Below are 20,334 nucleotides of genomic sequence, written 5' to 3'. Positions count from 1 at the left end.
AGCTCTGTCCAGCTATCAGTGGTGGAGTGACTGATACTTCCAAGCCCTACCATAAGCATGTCCTTGAGAAGGTCTGAGACATTTCCTTCCAGGCTGCCGGATAAATGAAAGGCATGGCAGCAGCTGCACTTTCCCAGAGTAGGTGGCGCTCGAGGGGATAATATACCTCTGGTGTGGATCATCCATCAGCTGCCTAAAACCTGTGTCCTCATCCTCCACCTGTTACAAAAAAGGCTGCAGACTCAGTGCCAGCACCTGTGTGACGTTCAGCTGCACAGCCATGGGAGAAGAAAGAGCTCTCCTTGGTCTTGACTGAAAGGACGGCGTCAAGGGGGATTATTAGGCAGGGACTGGCAGGCTCTAATGCTGCTCCTACTGCTCCTGCTGCTACAGTACTGTGCCTCATCAGAGGGGATGCAGAGGCGTAGCGGGAGAGCAGCAGGAGAGTAGGATGCCACATGGTGAGGGGGAGGAAAAGAAAGAGGTGGAAGAGGAGGCAGACGGGAGATACAGTTTAATGTGTCACGCCAGGCCTCCACTGCTGATTTCGTCTCTCACGCACGTTCATTATGCACTTAATTGGTGGAGTGGGGTGGAGGAATGTTGTTAGCGTTATTGTGTTGTTATGTTGTGAATTCATATATAGGGTAAGCATTGGCAGCATGCGCCGCACTGTACCTAAAGGAAAACATGGTCCTTTCCCTGAGGAGTTGACATTAAAGGCCATGATTCTGCCAACACGAGTGATTTTATGCCCACGGGATCCCACAGTATGACTACCCATATACGTAAAGTTACTCATGATTTTGTCTTCACCTCAGAAGGGTTCGTTTTTATGTCATGGCAGCTCACTCAAGCTAATGGAGACAAAGGGCACTGTAGATTTTACTTCAGTGTAGCTAGCTGAGATAAACCCCAGGTGGGGGGTATAGCATTGAGCTCATCTGTAGCTACACTGAGGTAAAAACCCTGGTGCCTGTCTTCACTGGGATTTTACATCAAGATGCACTTTTTTGTACTGAAGACATAGTGTTTGCAGAGTTGGGCTCCAAATGACAGTTAACAGCAGACACCCAGAGGATGTTTCCATTTCTGAGGAGAAGAGAAGCACTTATGGATCTCGCGGAGAGAGCCACTCATTGGTTTGGGAGGGTAGTTTGTGGGACAATTGTTTCATTTGCCTAAGGTTATTAATTTACTCATTTAAAAATTATATTTGGGGAAAATGTGGGTCCAATCTTAGGGTGATTTATACTCAAAAAACTGTTTGGTTTCCTGCCATTTTGGGGATGGATTTTGAATTCTGGGGGAGCTGGGATTGGGGTCAGTTTTAAAAAAAAATATCTGATTGTTTTTAAAAAAAGATTTGAAAACCTAACCCTGGCACTTGCTGCAATTGCCATCACCTCTAGCAGGGGTTTCTTGGTCTTGGTAGCTGCAACAGCATCACACAAAATCTACCTACCATTCAAAAGCAGCCCTTAAACTCGGACCAAAAGTGCATTTTGGTTGCATGCTTTTAAAGGCTGCTTTTGATGAATGGATCTGAATTTTTCAGCTCCCCACCATTCATTACATGCTGCTGTTGACCCCTACCTACCTTTAACTTTAGAACTTAGTTTTCATTTCTATTTCTTTAGTATCGGGGCTGGTGATGGGAATTTTATTTTTAAAACAAACTGCTGTGTGCTATTGCACTGTGGCTGACCCCCTGCCTACCTTATGTTTCCTGCCATAAGTGTTTCCAGATCCAAATAAGCCTCCATATCTACTGAAGAGTAAGTGAACTTGAACCCATATATCCTGAAAATCGGAGACTTAGGAGACTGGGGTTCAAATCCCTGCTCCATAACAAATATCCTGTATGACCTAGCACATGTTATTTAGTCTCGTTGAGCTTCATTTCCTCAGCTGTGGAACGGGGACAATAGCCCTTCCCTACTTCACTGGGGTGTTGTGAGGATAAATCGTTAAAAGATGGTGAGGTGATCAGATACCATGCTAATGGGGGCCATGTAAGTGCCTAAGATATTTGAATATTGACGTATTCACCCATCTTCAACACGCCAGTCCAAATACATGCACATATCCAAACTTTCTGCAGTTGTCTGACTCTCCACCTTACACATCACATTCTTCTTGCCAATACTTTTAGGATTTATCTGCACTACTAAAAAGGTGCATTTTTACTATGGGGGTAACTAACACACATGAGCTATCTTGAGATAAAAACTCAGTGAAGACAGGCACTTTAATTTTACTATGAGATAAGCAGCCCTCTATCCCCTCCAGGGGTTGACTGTGGTGAATTTACCTTGGGGTAAAACTATAGTGCCTGGTCTTCACTGTGTTTTTACCTCAGGATGGCTGACATGTGTTAGTTACACTGAGGTAAAAAATACACATTTTTCTTTTAGCAGTGAAGACAAGGCCTCAGATACTTCTTCTTTATACTGCTCTTTTCCTTCACACAACTACTACCCCACTGTGCCCCAAACCTGTTTCCTTCCTCTTTCCCCTAACTGTGGTTGGTTTCCTGTCTAACTCCACTGGCTTGGACTTGAAAGTCCACATTGTCAGTCTCAGCACCCCCCCTTTTCATTCCCTCTGTCTCTCTCCCAACCAAGTCTGATCTGACCCTCTGATTCCTCTAGTTTCCTGATATTCCATCAGGGCCATTGGAAGGTCCTCTCAAAAAGTTTCAGAAGTCCAGGAGGCTGGCTGCAGCAATGCATGCTTCAGGGCATTCTCAGACCAAAGGATTTCAAAGGGCAAGTCTACACTACAGCACTACATCGGAACAGCTGCACTCATGCAGCTGTGCAGGGCACTCATGCAGGGCACTCATGCAGCTGTGTCGCTGTAAGCACATCTGGTGAAGATGCGCTATGCCGACAGGAGAGTTCTCTCCCGTTGGCATAATTACTTCACCTCCTCAAGAGGCAGAAGGTATGTTGGCAGGAGAGTGTCTCCTACTGACATATCGCTGGTGTGGACAGCCCTTAGGTCACTGTAACTTCAGTCGCTCAGGGAGTTGTCTTTTTCACATCCCTGAGTGATATAAGTTACATCAACATAAGCGGTAGTGCCCTGACCTGCAGTAATGGCAATGGAAGCAGAAATAAAGACAGCAATTGGCCAAGCAGAGCCTTCCAGACCAGATGAGACCTCACAACGGGCACCAGCAAAAACAGAATAAGCTGAAGGAAGAACAGACCTTGGGTGCAGGGCATGTGTGTAGCTTGGGAGAACGTACCTGAATCAGCTTGTATCATTGAGTATGTTCCCATTCACTTGCATCATGGCAGGGTTCAGGTTTAAGCCAGCTCTTATTGCTTGTCAACCAGTTTGCCCATTCATAGATCCTGACTGTATTGTTTGTAATAGGAGCTATAATGATAGTGGAGATAAACATTAATTGCATAAAATCGGGCAATTAAACAGCAATTCAACTGCCATTGTTTAAAAGGAAGGCTCATCATGATGCCACTGAGAAATAGGATTATTGATTAGAGCAGTGGTTCTCAACTAGAGTTACATGTACCCCCTGAGGGTATTCAGAGGTCTTCCAAGGGGTACATCAACTCATCTAGATAGTTGCCTAGTTTTACAACAGGCTACATAAACAAACTAAAATGTCATACAGATAATGACTTATTTATACTACTGTATATATTATACAATGAAATGAGAGTACAATATTTATATTCCAATTGAGTTATTTTATAATTATATGGTAAAAATGTGACAGCAAGCAGTTTTTCAATATTAATGTGCTGTGACACTCTTGTATTTTTATATCTGATTTTGTAACCAAGTAGTTTTAAGTGAGGTGAAACTTGGGGGTATGCAAGAGAAATCAGACTTCTGAAAGGGGCACAGTAGTCTGGAAAGGTTGTGAGCCACTGGATTAGAGCACAGGACTTCGCCTAAATAAGCCTAGCCTAAATAATCACAATTCTGCCACAGACTAGCTATGTGGCCTTGCCCAGGTTACTTACTCTCTTTATGCCTCATTTGTCTCACCTGTAAAGCAAGTATTTCAATCCATAACCACACTTGTAAAACACTTGGAGAGAAGAGTGATATATAAGTACACAATAATATTACTGACTTATTACTGTTATTTCCAGTGGAATTACTATGTACTTGCCACAAAGTAACACATACGGTTTCATGTTAACTATGTAATAATTGCCTTGTGTCATGACTGTAGGTAGGACACCGACCCCTCTCTTCAATAATGTCTCTCTTGTCTTTAATTAAAGGTGAATCCTTTGTGTTGGAACATATTCAGTGAGTACACGTGTTCACAACCTTCCAAGTAATTTACCATTCAACACACTAATGAAAATCAATGGCCTCAAACAATTTATTTATTTTGTCCTGTACATGCTTGCACCTCTCTCTTTTAAGTTCCAGTTTCTATTTTTACAAATTAAAGTGTTGAATTAAATATGTTCAGAAATATTTGCTCCAACCATCTCTCCTTTTGATCTAGGGACATGTACCCATCTTTCTGTATGCCCTTCCCTGGAACAGTAACCCTGGGGGATACAATAGAGCATAGAGATGATACAATTTAATAAAGTCACAATAAAACATCCAAGGCCTTTCATACTTTTTCACTTTCTTTAACTCAATTTATTTTTCATTTCATGGACAGAGATTTAGTCCTGGTATTAGTTTATGATTTTGCTGAGAGAATTACTCAACACATACAAAAGGAAATATTATTTTTATTATTTATTTTGGGCCATGTATACCATAGGAAAAAAAACAGAGTTGAAATCACTTCAGTACCGCTGTGTTTTTCATTACAGAGTTATTACATATAGAAATTACCTCCAAATTATCTGAAATGAATGGAAATTATGAGGTTTAAATTCCCCAGGTTACTGCAAGCACAGCACTGGAAATTTATTTTGTCATCTTGCTGAACATAATTGCTACAACAAAATTTCTTCCATTTTACTACTGCAGCATAACTTATTTATACTAGTGTTGTTGTAATTTTACATCAATACGATGCATGGGAAGGAGTACACAGGTGGTAATTGAAAACAATAATTTGTAGTGTGGTCCAGGTGGAACAGTTGGCTCAAAAAAGACTCCAGTTACTGTTGTGTAAAAGCTTTGCATCACTGTGTCCTTTTACCATGGTATTATCAAACCTCTGGTCCATCAGGCACTGAGGTTGCCTAATTATCCTAAATTACATTTCAAAGTGTCAGCTGAGGTGAGGGGAACAGGAGGTCTATCATTATGGCATTGACCTGCAGACCACAAGCAGGAGGCAAAAACAATGTGTTTGGGGACATTGTAAAACTGGAACCGGAAAAACCATAGACCTGATCCAGAAATCAGTAGGGACTCTGGTAAGTCAATGAAGTTACCCTGGTGGAAAACTGCAGTAAAGGGAGATCAGAATCCAGCCCCACATGAAAAAAAAGGTGACAAGGAATCCCAAACACTGCTCCTTGGTTTCCTAAAATACTACTACTTCCTATTAGCATGAAAAATGCCTGCTTTTTGGTTGTAAAAGGAAGTACCATTATTTGATCAGTTTCAATTAAGAAACACAAACTTTATGTTGAAGTGTTAAACCCATTGATGTTTCATACATCGCTCCACTCCTTACCAACAAGAATGTGCAGTTTGGGTGCAATATACAATCACTCCCAGGCCAGACATCCTCACTTTTAAGTTCCCTAATTGTTGATAGGAATAATGAAGCTGCAGATGTTTATACTGAATCTAGAGGCTGATGAATTTGCCAGTTTGAGTTCAGTTGTCCAAGTTAAAAAAAAAAGATAAAAGAATTACCATAAATCTGCCCTATTTAAAGACCACAAAGCAGGGAGATTTTAGAGAATACAAGAGAAAGACAAATGAGACGTCTTTCTTTTGTAATGTCCGCAGTCGAATTTTCATGATCCTTAAGAGACAGGCTGAAATGTTTTCTGTCATAAGTTTAAGTGGAAGATTGTATTGCCACGTCGATATCCTAGAGGCCTTTGTTGTTTCAAACAATCCCAAGGAGTTTAAATCCCCGTGAAATCATGGTTGGGGGAAGCTGATTGAAACTAACATTAGAAAGCAGAGGACGACAGGAGCATCGCTCTGGTTCCCAAATTTCAAGGAATGCATCCGATGAAGTGAGCTGTAGCTCAGGAAAGCTTAAGCTCAAATAAATGTGTTAGTCTCTACGGTGCACAAGTCCTCCTGTTCTTTTTGTGGATACGGACTAACACGGCTGCTACTCTGAAACCTGTCAGTGCCGGGTTGAGGAGGGATTCCCTCCTGCCCCCTGCAAACGGAGTCCCGAGTGCGCCTCCCAACCGAGATAATGTTCGATATAGTTACACCACGGGACAACTTTTTTAAACGGGCTCTCGCCGGGAAGACACCAGCCCGTCTCTAATCGCGTCCCAGCTTTTCGCACACTTGTGCCAAGTGCAGCCCCGGGACCTCACGGCGTATCTGTCCTCGATCTATTCCCTGCAGCCATGGCACTTAATGCGCAGCGTTTTGCAAAGACACAAGCAGCAATCCCTGCCTTGCATTCATTAGCAAGAGCGAGCACGCCAGCTCTGCTGATACCCCCCCCCCCACACAAACACAACGGAGAACTTTACCGGCCCCCCCTTGTTCTTTGGGTTTCAGTTAGATTCGGAAACCCGGGTGTTCATTTCATGGCATGAAGGAACCCAAGTGGCATCTTCTCGTGCTTCACGCACTGAGTCCCTTTCACTGTGTGTGTGTGGGGGGGGGGGAAGAGAAAGTGTCTCCCCCACACACACTCCCTGTCGTTCATCCCATAATACACGTTGTATTGCTTTTGCCTGGAAAGTGGTACAGAAAAAAACAAACACACAAACACAATCCCTAAGTAGGAGAGACAGAAAAGGAGCTGCCTTCTGGTTAGCAAGAGAGGCGCTCGGTCACAACTATCCTACCCCCTTTCAAGTCAGTGGAAGTTTTGCCACTGCCCTCACGGGGGGGGGGGGGGCAGCATCGACCATTCAGTGCTTGGGTCCAAGATCCAAGCAGGCTGCCGTTCCGTCTGCAGGGACATGCCTCCCACAGATGCGGAGGGCCCCATTCTGCATCCCTCACTTAAAGCAACGCTCCCGTCTGCTCCAGACTGAGATGGGTGGGTTTTTCTTCGTTGGTTTGTTTGGGGTTGCGTGGCTTTCCCCCCTCCCCCCTCCCCTTGATGCGGGAGGGGGGGCAGGATCAGGCCCCCACATTTCAGCTGTCACTCAGTGACTGTTCGGAAGGAGGCTGGGGGCACAGAGCTCAGCTGGAAAGGCCAAGGGGCAGAGCACTGGGGATGACAATGTTGCCGGAATGTTACTTCCCAAATCCGGTCCCGAAGAGGTCAGCAAGTGACGGAGACAAAAAGTGGGACACCCCCAAGTCTAAAGAAAGAGCGAACTTTGCATCCCTCGTGGCTCTGCCAAGAGGTTCTGGGGAGTGGTAGCAGATAATGCCTCATCCTCCTCAGCGTTCATTTGACTGACAGTCTGAAATACACCAGGGTTCCCACGTAAGGCTCATCCTACCTCACTCACGACAAAGCAAGTAAGGTGATTTAACGATGCTCTCCCTCTCTCATATTAATGGCTAACAACGCCACAAATGAAAGAGACCCACCAAACTGCTCCTCTGATTGATGTTTTGCAGCCCCGTTTACTGCTGCAAAGTGAGTTGCTACAAAAATATATATATATACACATGTCGAGTTATTATATCACCCACAAATTTGGTGCTACAATTAGCTAATTTTCAGAAATGGTGTAAAAGCATTGCAGACAAACATACAAGGAAGCCCCAAAGACCTCTTATCTTTTTTTTTTTTTTTTGTAATGGATCTGAAATGAGACCTCATAGAAATACTTGTACAATATGTGAAGGCAGAGCTGTCACCACGGGAGCTTTATTAATATGTATGTAAATATGATCTAATTAGATTCTGTGTTTCTATATGTCCTCTCAAGGCAGAGCGGCTAACTAAGCCGATCGGATCAATGCCCTGTATTTATACTCCTTTTCACAAACACCACCACTTTCAAAGGAACGAGTAGACTTGTTTATGCTGAGGTTGATTTCTCCCCCCACTCTGCCCAGATCTGTATAGAAAACCATTTACTCCTAACTTAGCACGAGCTTTTCAAGTGAATAAACCTAAAGTTACACCAGACAGAATCTGCTGCAGAAATTGTTATTCTGCTGAAAAGTTGTTTGGCCAAAAGGGAGAGCGTGGAAACGGATTTAAAATGCGTCCAAGTGACAGATTCATCTCATCCTCTTGCAAGAATATTGGGAGTTCCTCTTTTTACACTGAAGTTACAGTTATTTATACCCACGCCAAATTTCAGCAGAAGACATCACATGCTTTAAAAAAAAAAGGGGGAGGGGGGGAAGAAACTCAGAAGCTAAACCACGTATGCATGCCCAAAGCTCTTCAATCGCCCTGCCTTGTTGTATATAGAATAAAATCGAATATTTAAAACTGTATTGGTTTGTTTTCCCTTAAAGAAGATATTACTGGGTGAGAGCGATTTGTTATGATCCATGTTATAATAGGAGCAGAATGATCAGCACGTTGGGGCAGGATTTTTGTTTGGTTCTGTTTCTAGTTTAAAATAAAGAAACTAACATCTTTAAAGCCTGTACAAAGACAGCGCTTCTTTTTTCAATTATTGTTCTGGTTCCTTTTTGTTAGCTGCCTTTCCTAGCTTTAATGTTTGCGTGCGTGTTTTTGTTATGCGTTAAACCAGTGCGATGGGGGGAGAGAGCGAAGAGAAAAGGAACTTGGACAAAGCAGTAAAATAATCAGTGGGACAGAAATCCTCTGACCATAGCGCTATTGTGGCTGGCCGCCTGGGGGAAGGGAGGTGGGGGGGCAGTTCAGCTAGCCCCCAGAGAGAAGCAAGCCCCTCTTGTTTGTCTGCTGTCACCGACTGTGACTTGGATATCGACAGAGAGGGAAAACAAAACAGTGGGCCAGCTGCAGATGGAGGCGGGGTCGAGGGATAGGTCAAGGTTAGAAAGAGACTGCTATTGATCTGGCTTTGAACGCGAGACAGGGAGAGCAAAGAGACTAAAGGGGGAGCTGTGAGACAAGACATTAACAGCTTTCAGTGCTAATGATCACAAGTGCCAGACGGGAGAAAAGAGGAGACTGAAAAATCACTTTGGAATTTTTTCCTCTATTGGGATATATTTTAGAAGGAGGTGGAAGAGAAGGCAGGCTTTAAAAAAATAGTTCAGATAAGCTGTGTGTAAGACAACGCCAGCTCTTACACTAGTCCTGATCTCACTTCAAAGGAAGAAAGACCGCGTCCACCCCAGGCTAAACCATGAGAGGCAATAAGGGAACGCAACATGGTCAATCATTTATGTGTCCTTATCTTTGATTTGAATGCCCACTGTAAGACAGTGGTGAATCAACAAATGATGCCCAGGAACTTCCTGATAAGGCTCGCTTTAGATACGTGCAGCTTCCTACAACGATCTGAAACCGGCCAAAGTAAGGCGAGATGGACTTTGCACCCACCCCACTCCCCTGGCTGCCAGTAACGCCATTCGCGCTGCACCTTTACACCAGGAGCAGCCAGTGGGTTTGCAAATGCCTCCCCCAGAATCGCGAGACACGTTTTGTATGAGAGTCACACACTCAAAGCCTGTTTGCCACGCCAAGCAAAGTGCAAGGATATGTGTGTGTGTGTGTGTGTGTGGGGGGCATGGAGGGACTGAGAAAGAAAGAAAGAAAGAAAGAAAGAAAGAAAGAAAGAAAGAAAGAAAGAAAGACTCTTCTTGGAATTAATGAAAGCGAACCCTTATAGGAAATGGCCGTAGAATATGACTCAAGTATCTAGAAATGCATAAAGTGCAGTGTGTGTGTGTGTGTGTGTGTGTGTGTGTGTGTGTGAGAGAGAGAGAGAGAGAGAGAGAGAGAGAGAGAGAGAGAGAGAGAGAGGGAGAGGGAGAGAGCCGGAAGAAATATTTTAAACTTTTTTTGTTTGTTGCTTTTTTGTCTTTTCTTGGGACTTTCAGCTGCATTCCTGGAAAGGCTACAACCGACGCCTGTGGCATCCATCATGCTGACACCAGGTGGGGCTGGTGCTTTTCAAGCTTTAGGCAGAACGGGGGTGGAGCTGCAGGAAGAATGGTTCAGCAAAAGATCCCCTGAAAGGCACAGGAGGGGACACTGCTGCTCCCCCAGCCCAGGTTCCGCGGAAGGCATTTTCCCTCCCCTCTCTCCAGTTGCAGGCTACCTCGGACCTTTTTCCAACTCAGGCCCTTGCTGTGCCCCCCATTTCTCACCCGATTGTTTGCACAACTTTTTGCCAGGGCTCCGTGTGTGTTGGGGTGTGTGTGTGTGTAAGGCAGCCAGAGGATCTCTGAATTCCCGCCCAGCCGCTGCGAGTTGTGTTACAATCACAATGTTAATTTTCTTTAACAAACAAACGCCAGGAAGAATCTAGGCAACGTGCTAGGGGGTGAACTGGCTTTTCCAGAGTTGCTATTAACGGAGAACGATGGCCGAGCCAGGGAGAAGAGGACAAGGCAAGATTGGCCCTGTGTCCGCCCACAAAACCCATCCCCAGGCCTGGTGGTGGGATTTCCTTGGCTTTCCCCATGTGACATCCCCAGGTCAGAACTAGGATCTATGGAGAGAGTGGGGCTGACGAAGTAGAAATCATAGATCTGAGAGGGTCTCTCTCTCTTTCTGTAGGGGGAGGCAGATTTCCCGACAGTTGCTGGAGGAGGCGAGTGTAGCTGGTTAGCCAAATTCTGCTCCAAGCAGATTAAGGGCACGGAGATGAATTTTGGTCCCCTAAGGCTCCCCTGCGACTTCACACACAACAATATTCATTCAGCGTAGAAAGCGAATGACACGAATGCGGAATGTCTTGCCCAGCGTGCGCAGGGGGAAGGCTGATGATTTTTCTTGGCTTTCACTGTACTCCCCCTATGTGGCTTCAAAGTGCGCCCCCCACACGTCCCTCGCTCTGTCCAGACCTAGTGCTGAAAAGCACTTCGCAACGAAGAGGTTGCTTTTCTGGGGTGGGGGAAAACAGGGGAAATACGGGGGGCGGAGAAGAGGGGAAGAAGGAGAGGGCGGGGAAAGAAAAGTTGGTTTCCAAGAATCTTAAAGTTAGAAGCGCGCTCAGCCGGGCATTTTTACCTGCCTGTGAAATCAAATGAAAAGTACATGCAGTGTCTTGTCCCGCAGTGATCTAAATGCCTCTGGATTCTCCCTGTCTTGGGCGAGTGCCACTAACTCACACAAAGCTCTTCCCTGTCAGGAATTTTCACACCAACAACCACCATCGCCACAAACAAAGGCCGGAGAGGTGTGAGTGCGTGAGAGAGACAAAAAGAGCCTCTCGGTGTGTTTCCCTGTAGTTTCCCGGTCGCCTCACTCATAGATCAGGGAGAGCAAAATCTCTCCCTAGCCCACACAGATATTTGTATTAGTGACAAACTGCTTGAAATACAGTGGGGATGTGCCTGCAGCTGAGTACCTGCGGTGCCGTCTGAAGGAAAGAGGAGCCCGTCCCAGCCCTTTACGCCAGTGATCCTAGAAATGGACCACAACGAAGCAAGACCCAGAATCGAGCCCGGACCATGGAGATCCTATGCCATCATTAACAACAGAGCGGAACGATCACCCAGCCTCAGCCCCGCTGCCTGCGTCGCCCTGGGCTGTCCACTCCGATCCTGACCTCTCTTAGCCCGGGCGGCGGTGCCACGCTGCCTGCCATAACCCCCCTGGCCGATTTAAGTCCAATCAAGGCACTTTGCCCCAGGGAGATCCCCAAGTCACTCCCATAGTGAGTCCCCAGCCGCGGTGCACCACCCGCTAGACCCTCACCTCCCCAGCCCCACGGGCGCTGGTCTCAGCACAGACAGGTCACTCAGAACAGGCTAGGGGGGAGTTCAGTTTGAATGATTATTGTTTATCACGATGGCGATTATTGATCATTATTATTTCGCTGGCACTCGGCGTGCCGGGGAAGGAGGCAACGCACAAAGCCCGGAGCTGCTCCCAATCCGTGCATGTGCTTTAGTTTGTGTGTGTGTGTGTGTTTCTTGTTCTCTTGCAGGGTACAATGTTAAAAAGCCACCGCTAGTCGCCCCCAGTGCTCCTACTCTCTGGGTCTTTTTGTCTCTAGTGCAGATTAAACGTCACGTCCGCACTTGAACTTGAATTTTATCCCATTGTACAGAGGCAGCCCCAGCCATAGAGAGACAGAGCGCTCCCAGAGAACCAGGACTCCGCCATCTTCACATTGCAATATATAATAGTAATAGCCAGCACCAACCCAGCTGCACTGGGGGCTTTCTTCCTTCCAGTCCCAGTGCCAGGCGAGGGGGAGCAGTGCAAAGTGGTGCAGAGGCATTGGCAATCCAAAAGCACTTGGGCAAAGCAGTGCCACTTGAACTGGGAAAGAGGAGACACAGTTTTGGCTACCCCTTTAAAAAAACCCAGCAAGGGTCAATCTCTGAAAAAAAATATTTTTGGGGGCATTTTTGTGTGTGTGGGCAATCCCCATTCTGTACTTAAAAAAAAAAATCCTGATTTTTTACCCTCCTGGTGGAAGAAGTGCACTTGCCAATTTGCCAAGCACTCTGGAGAGAGAGAGAGAGAGAGAGAAAGTGTCACTGTTGGTGCAAATCCTCCTAAGTTCAAGAAGAGATTTGGAAGTCCAAGTGGCAGAAGCAGAGGAGAAAAGACAGTGAGAGAGAGAGAGAGAGAGAGAGAGGAAAAAAAGAAAGAGTTTTTCCTGATGATGATCTTTTTTTAATTCAGGGGGATATCCCACCCAGTGCACCAGAACAACAAAAAAAAAGAGGGTTTTTCTTGTCTCCATTTTATTTTTTAAAAAGAAGAAGAAATCAATAAAGAAGAAGACGAAAGAGTGAACGAAAAAAAGAGGAGGAAGATCCACTCCCCCACACATCCCCCCCAACCCAGTACAGCTCTCCGGGCGATGCCAGTGTAAATGCCAGGGCAATGTCCCGTCGCAAGCAGGGAAACCCGCAGCACTTGTCACAAAGAGAGATTATCACACGTAAGTTTGAACTTGAAACAAGAACGATCAGAAATCAAGGCTCAAAAGGGGGGAAAAGTCCAGGAAAAGCCAAGTCTAGTAAGTCACTTTAGAGCCAGAAAGAGAAGGGGGGGGGGGGAGAGGAGAGGAGAAGGGAATTAAAGGGGGGAGGGTGTGTGTGGATGGGAGGAGGGGGGAACTCGAGAAAACCAAAGTTTGCCGTGAATTTGCAGGCTGTGGCGGTGCGGGAGGGAGGCGGCAGGCGGCGTGGGGCAGAGAAGGGGCCGGGGAAGGAGCTGGCGGTGGGGTCTCGGTGTTTTGGTTTGCAAAGCGCGCGTGCTGGCTGCAGTGGGAAGAGCCGGGGAAAGTTGGCGAGCACACGCGGCGGTGTGACAGCCGGCCGGGGGAAATGCGGGCAAGGGGAGCCGGAGGGGGGGGGGGGGAAGGCGGGCAGTGAAGGAGAGCGGCGGGAGGACGGAGGGGGGGACGGGGGACCCCACGGAGCTTGCCGCCGGGGAGCCCCTCTTGGCCGGCGCGCCCCAGGAGGCGAAGCCGGGACCGTCCCCGGCACGATGCGGGAAGATCGCCGGCTGGGGGGCTGGCGACCGGGGCAGCCCTTGGGACGGGGGCTGGGGGAGGCGAAGGCGGAGAGCAGCGGCCGCCCGAAACGCTTGTCAGGCTCCAGGTAGCTGGGAAGGCGGCTGTCCTCCCCATGCCCCGTACGGAAGGAGCTGCCCAGGTGCCAAGGCACGGGAGGGGGCTCCTGCCCCTCCACGAGGAAACCGGCCACCGACCCAGGCATGGCAGCGAGCGGGCCGGCGAGAGCCAGGACCCAATTTGCAAGGGGGTGAGGGTGGGGGAGAATTACCCCACGAGGATTCAGCTGCAGCAAATAACAATAATAATAATAATAATAATAATAATTAATAGTCACAATCACAATGAAGCAGGAGCTTTAGGTCCACGCTGGGAACCCCCCCGCCCCCGCCACACAAAAGCCCGGGCAGGAGTGAGAGCTGCACTTTGCAAAAGCTCCCATTGTAAAAGAAAGAGAAGATAATAAGATGTAACAATCTCTACGAAGATCCGGGGGACAGCGCAGTTTGTGTGTGGAGATGTGTGTGCGCGCGTGCTACAGAAGCGGCTGCAATTGCACCTTCTCTGTGCACGTTTTCTTCCCCTCCCACCCCCGTTTTTAGCGTTTATTTCCCTAATTCTCCATGCACAATTTTAGTGCAGTAAAAATCAAACCTCTTCTAGGTGCAGTGAAGATTGCAGGCAGGGTTTTCCCTTGCATGGCTCTCCGAAATCCCACAGTCTGAGGTGGGGAAAAAAATTTAGCCAAATAACAAGCAAACAGCAACAACAAAATAAGTCCCGAACTTGCTTTTAAAGGAGTGTTGCGCATGGAGCAAGCCAAGGGCTGAGTCTCTAACGCTGCAAATCCGAATATTTATGTTATATTTTAAAAAATTTAAATAAATAAATAAATAAATAAATATATACGAGAGTCTCCCCTCCCCTGAAAACCAAGAATAGAAGCCATCTGCCAGGAGCATTTGGTGCTTGCGATCTCTCCTTTGTTACAGCTGATACATTTTGTTTGTAAGAATTTATTGGAACTTTTTTTATTAGATATTTTGGGTGGCGTTTGCCTTCTGAAATTTCAATTTCTTATTTTTTTTAGCTCATCTGGTTACTTCTTTTTTTTAACCCCCCATTTCTCCCCCCCCCCAACCAACACCTGGTGCAACAAAATGAAGATGCATCTGATATTTGACTCTTTTTTGGGGCCGGGGTGTTTTTAATTCATTGTTATTTTTCATTGTTATTTTGCAACCAGATTTGCATGCCCATAAAAAAGGTGACTCTCCCCCCCCCCTTTTGTTATTTGCATTTAAAAAAACCCAAACATCTGGTTTGGAAATTGCATTTTCCTTTTTTGTGGGGGGAGGGTGATTGTTGATTTTTAAAACCATCTGCATCACCTATTGCAATTTGTACTACTTATTTTCTGTCTCATTTGCAAGGAGATATTTGGTTTTGAAAGGGGCCGTGGACTGTGTGGATAATCTGGTTTGTTGCGTACGTTTGAATTTGCTTAAAAGGGCGAAACATATTTTTGGGGGGGAGGGAGGGGAGCCAGGTAGGTTCGCTCTTCAGTTTCATCTTGTTTTCATATCGCCTTATTTGAAAGGATATAATGAGACAGGGAATCATTAATAGGGGTTCCAAGAAGCAGCGGGCACAATGGGTTTGGAGGGGAGCCTGCGAGGAATGGAAGGCAAAGCTGCATGCAGTTTCCCTCCCTCCCCTCTTGTATTTATCTATCTCTCCATCCTGAGGAAGCTGGCGGAGAAATCAGGATGCATATTGAATAGTGGCAGAAAAAAATAAAGGTATCAACTGGGGGGGCGGAGGGAAGCAGGAAATGCGGGCATTTTAGCACACATACACTGAGCCTAAGCTGCAGACTTTCAGAAGGGTGCTTTGCCAGACAGGAGTAGTCCTACCAGTTTTCAGGAAGCTTTAATTCATTATTAAAGAGCCAGTGTCTGTCCTGTGAAAAGGAGAGTTTGGAGAGTAGCTGGGGGGAGGGGGGAAGCCTAAGCTAATAACCAAAACAACAACCCGGAATGAATTTGATATTGTTGACTGAGATGCATATTTTTGATGTTTAGCTCTGCCTTTTTGGCATCCGCCAGGAGAAATGGTTTGCAGGGTGGATGGGAGTCCTGTGCCAGGCCAAAAAAAAAAAAACAAAAAAAAAGGAATTTCTTCCATTGAGGCAGGTTTTCTGACACTGTTCCACTGCTATTTATTGGGTTTCACGTTGGTGTTCAAAGAAACATGTAGACAGTGAATGCAGATAAGCAGGCTGCACTATATATAAAATATTTGTTTATTCCAAAATTGGAACAGTTATTATTATTGATAATCTTCAAAATTGAGTGGCCTATTTGCCATTCTCTAGGTTCCTCAGACAGTGTTGCAATAGATTTCCTTGCAATGCAAATAAGAGAAAAGAAATTTAAAACAAAAGTCTGGACCTTTATCCAGTGATGGAGACAAAAAACTTGTACCCGAGCTAGTTAAATTTATAGACAAAGTGAAAAAAAGGTGTTATACAGAAGAGATGATGATATGCTGTAGAACTGCTCCAGATCAAGAAAGATTATTTTGGTTTAACTGCTTATTTTTCAGTTTAGCAATTTTTAAACTAGAGAAATGTGTTTTAAAACCTGAACTGTATTTTGGAGTTGAAGGAAATGTGAAAGAGACTCTATATGAAAAGCCTGCTTCTGCCAGTTTTGCAGAATAAGGCAAAATAAGCAAAATGAATAAAACAGTAGAAAATATGGAGGAGAAAAGCATAGTAAAAGAATAAAATTCCAGATAGAGAACTAGAGTTCCCCAATGAGATTTCTTCCATAACTGGTCAACAGGTTCCCTAAGAATATTAATAATTTACCCTATCAATTCGTATGTTGTCAAAGTAATTTAAGCAAAAGAAAAAACTAATAAAATTTCTAGTACATAAAAGTTTTGCAAATTGCTTCTAAGTGCAAAGAACTCCACTTAAGATGCATGTAGATTTGCTGCAATTAATGTGCTTTTTGCTGTCAAAGAAAACAATTTCACCTAGTGTCACACATTGAGAATGTAAGATATTACTAAAGAATTAGCTAGGAAATGATTTTTGGAGATGGCTGCGTTTTTCTTAATACCCGCATAGCTGTGCATACAAAAGCATAATGTGTTTTTTAAAGACATGTTACATGACAGCTTTAAATAAGACAATACAAAAGATACGTTCTTTATCAGTCTCTGGGATGCATTTTATTTAAATTTATTCATAATTTACTCATGAGGTAAAAAACAGTTCATTTTCATAGCCTTCCTGGCTTCAAAAAATACCATATTTTAAAAAGCCAACATGTTGTGGCTGTGTGTTATGAATCTGTATTGCTTCCTAGTTTTCGCTTGATTTGCTTAGTGATTTAAATAGCTGTACGATAGATTAGAAGGTGTTTCATGTTGTTTCGTTGGTAGACAAATACAGAGAATATTTTGTCAAGCTTATTTAAACATTTAGCAAACAAGTCTAAGGTTTTCCTACGTGGCTGTGTTTAATAATAATGGTTTGTTGAATCCTTGTCTAGGGCAAAATGTATCTTGCTATGTTGAACAAAAGGATGTCTTGTGGCATATCTGACAATAATTATGATTTAGATGAGTGTGTGCTAGGTAAAATAGTGCAAATTATAGATATCAATGACTGGCTTCCATTGACACCTATTCTGTTGTTTTTATCAGAACTGTTTGCTTTTAGCGTAATCTTTTTGTTTAAAAATGCTTTGCAAAAGGCATTTATTTCCCTTTCACATTTCCTATCTAGATTGCTTTGCGCTGTGGATTGTTTGTTGATATAAAATACTTTCCAAAATAAACTTTGCTGGCTTTTAGTTGAATTGCAAGTCTCAGTTGTGCCCTCTGGGTTTAAGTGACATGTGTTGACAACTAGGGGGAGCTCATAGCCTGTATCATAGTAGATTATGGTTTGAATCATCCAGTACTCTAGTGCTGGTGGGTGGGATACAATAGCTTGGGAAATAATAGCTGTATCTGAGGCAGTTTATGTTGCTGCAAAATATTTTAAGTGTAAAGTTGAAATATTGATTTTTATGCAAAGATCTATATGGTACTCGATGAGTGGGATTGCAAGTTAGATAAATCTATTTTTAAACAAATCATGACTGGTTAACGGATTCCTGCAGTTAGAAGTCTTTAATTAAAACAAGTTTTTAACAGTGTTTTTTATCATCAACATATAATCTTTAAATTCTCAGTTTGTTTTTGTCAGATAGTGACCAGGCTGATGATAGCCATAGGTATGGATTCATTGTAAAAAGACCTGTGCATCTATTTATCTGCTTCCAGCATATGTATAAGCATACAGCGAATATTAGATAGAGAAGAAGACCGTGTACATTAAAAATGCACATGCACATTCATACAATTGTATGTGCTTACATGTCATAAAGCTTGAAATCCCACTCGATTGTATCAAATTTTGGGGATAGCTTGTATTGCTTTTGATCCTTGAGTCCTTTTAACGTACAGGCTGCAGTTCCTGTAAATAAAAATATGCCTTTCCCTAAAGAAATAAACACAAGTCATATACAACGTTTAAAACTTTCCGTGGAATGAGCGATAAGCTAATATACAGGGCTTCTACCATTCACTGTTTTAGTTTGCCTGTGCATTGTTGATAGACTTTAGTGGGAAACTTTCTTGCCCAAACATATAATTTAATGGCATACACATGGAAAGCTTTGATCATTGGATGTTAGGATATAAAGTTTACCTCACCAAGTCCGAGAAATTCATCAAGTTATAGTTTTGTTAACATAGCAATGACTTATTCTTATTTTTGGGCACAATATGTGGGTGGAGGTTATCCCGTGACAGGAAAGAGTGTTTTATTCTAACCTGAAAGAGAAATAAATTAGGTCAGACAAAAGATCAGGGCTGTCATCAACTGTAGAAAAAGCCTTCACTCTTGAGTACAGAGGGCCAGCAATTTATCTGATGATTTCTCTACTTCATTTAATGTTTGAATTGAGCTAGTTGGACGACAGCAGCCAGCTCATTTGACAGACCTGGAAGATGAAGAGCACAGTGGCTCAAACACTGATGATGCTACCATTCTCCAGCTCTGGGAAAACCTTTTCTGCAGAAACCTCAAACTTTGCTGATTGTGGCTTTGCTTCAATTCCACGACTGTAAATTTTTACTAAGAGACATAATACGTCCCCCCCGCCCCCCCCCTTTCCCCCACATACATAATAGTTGGGTAGAAACCCTCTGAGATTGAAAGACGTTTTAAAAAGTCTCGCTGAAGAGACTTACTACAACCAAAATGGCTCTCCACTTCCGCTGAACAGTTTCTCCTTTTGGTGGTTGTTCTGCAGCGCAGCAGTCCTCTTTGGTTCTCCGGGCCCAACACATTGAGTTAGAATTGTCTGTAGCATTTGGTCTTTCAGGGTTAAGAGTCGGGTAGCCTCAGAGAAGGCTAGAGGAAAAGTAAGCTGCCTTTTGGGGCTGAATCATGCTGCACAGTAAAGTTACGGGTGCCATAAAAGCGCCTTGCGAAGTGTGTGCCGCTGTTCTATGCGGATAGATTTATATATATCTTTGTCATGAGGGGGAAAAAAGACATCAATAACTGTGTGAAGCATTGATAAATGTATGATTCATTCAGCTGCTGCTACCACATTACCTTCCTCTTTCATGTTTATTTACTTTCATAAAATGTGTCTATGCAGGCTGCACACTGCGCACTGTTCCTCTGCACCCTCAAAGGCAGTTGTGTATTCAGAGTAAGTTACAGCTTCTAAACATCAGTTAAATTTGCTCACTGCTTTCCTCCCCAAAAAGCTGTTGCCTAGCCTATACCGTATCCCCTTGATAGAGCTCTAAGCAGCAGCAGCTTTCCCCAAGGAATATATAAAAAATGCCTAAAGCAGGCTATTCGAAAACAAATTAAAGCAGAGGGACGCACTTCACGCATCGCAGGCACGCGCCAATGGAGGGGGTTAGAAGAATACCATCATTTTACGGGCAAAAGTGACACCAGATCGGGGATTTGATTAATGGTATGGCATTCACAGGGACTGAGTTCTGTATTTTTGACATATGCAAGTCTTTTGTGTAGTTGCCTCAATGGAAGAAATTCAATTTTTTTTTGTCTGAAGCAGCTGATAATTTGTGTGTGTGCTGTTATGTGCCCAGGGTACTTTCCAGAGACTCAGTACTAGACAGCACATTATAAAAAGGGAATCCAAAGTTAAGGGGGAGAATAAAAAATCACTAGTTTACCTAACTTTTTTATGACCCCTTCCACTAAGCCACTGGCATAAGCCATAAATTCATTGAATGTTGTAATGAATATGCTTCAATGAAAGTCAAAAAAATGGCTCGAGAAAGTTGTATACGAGTAACAGTGATTTATGCCTCATTCAGAACACAATCCCTTTGGAGACTGAAATTTTAAAAGACAGTATAGCTGTGTGTTTAAATCCACACGGGAAACAAAATACCTAATTTCGACCATGCTTTTTAAATATTTTGTTAAGCGTCTGTAATTCAGGGATTCTTTTCCAGTACAGTTAAAAGATTGTACTTCAGTACAGTTTTTTTTTTCTTTTCTTTTGTGTATCCAGTATCTTTTTTGTATGTGTGTTTAGTTTTAAATAAAACA

The 20,334-nt window shown here is 44.1% G+C and overlaps 1 protein-coding gene across 8 annotated transcripts in view; it reads left to right on the top strand.

Annotated features, from left to right (window-relative positions):
* The first annotated feature begins 12,200 nt into the window (after positions 1–12,200).
* Positions 12,201–20,334, top strand: part of BCL11B (BCL11 transcription factor B) — a 98,827-nt gene continuing 90,693 nt past the window's right edge. For 2 of the 8 annotated variants that reach the window (XM_074956198.1, XM_074956197.1), the window contains exon 1: positions 12,201–13,091. In XM_074956198.1, the coding sequence (XP_074812299.1) occupies positions 13,034–13,091 (58 nt within the window). In that variant the 5' untranslated portion in view covers positions 12,201–13,033. Of the gene's footprint in view, positions 13,092–13,158; positions 13,170–15,452; positions 15,470–19,713; positions 19,730–20,334 lie in introns of those variants that run through there. The other 6 variants (XM_074956203.1, XM_074956202.1, XM_074956204.1 and 3 more) reach the window with 5 other exon arrangements.

The sequence above is a fragment of the Natator depressus genome, chromosome 6 (genome assembly GCF_965152275.1).
Source record: "Natator depressus isolate rNatDep1 chromosome 6, rNatDep2.hap1, whole genome shotgun sequence".
Taxonomy (NCBI): Eukaryota; Metazoa; Chordata; order Testudines; family Cheloniidae; genus Natator; species Natator depressus.
This window is presented reverse-complemented; position numbering and strand designations above follow the sequence as displayed.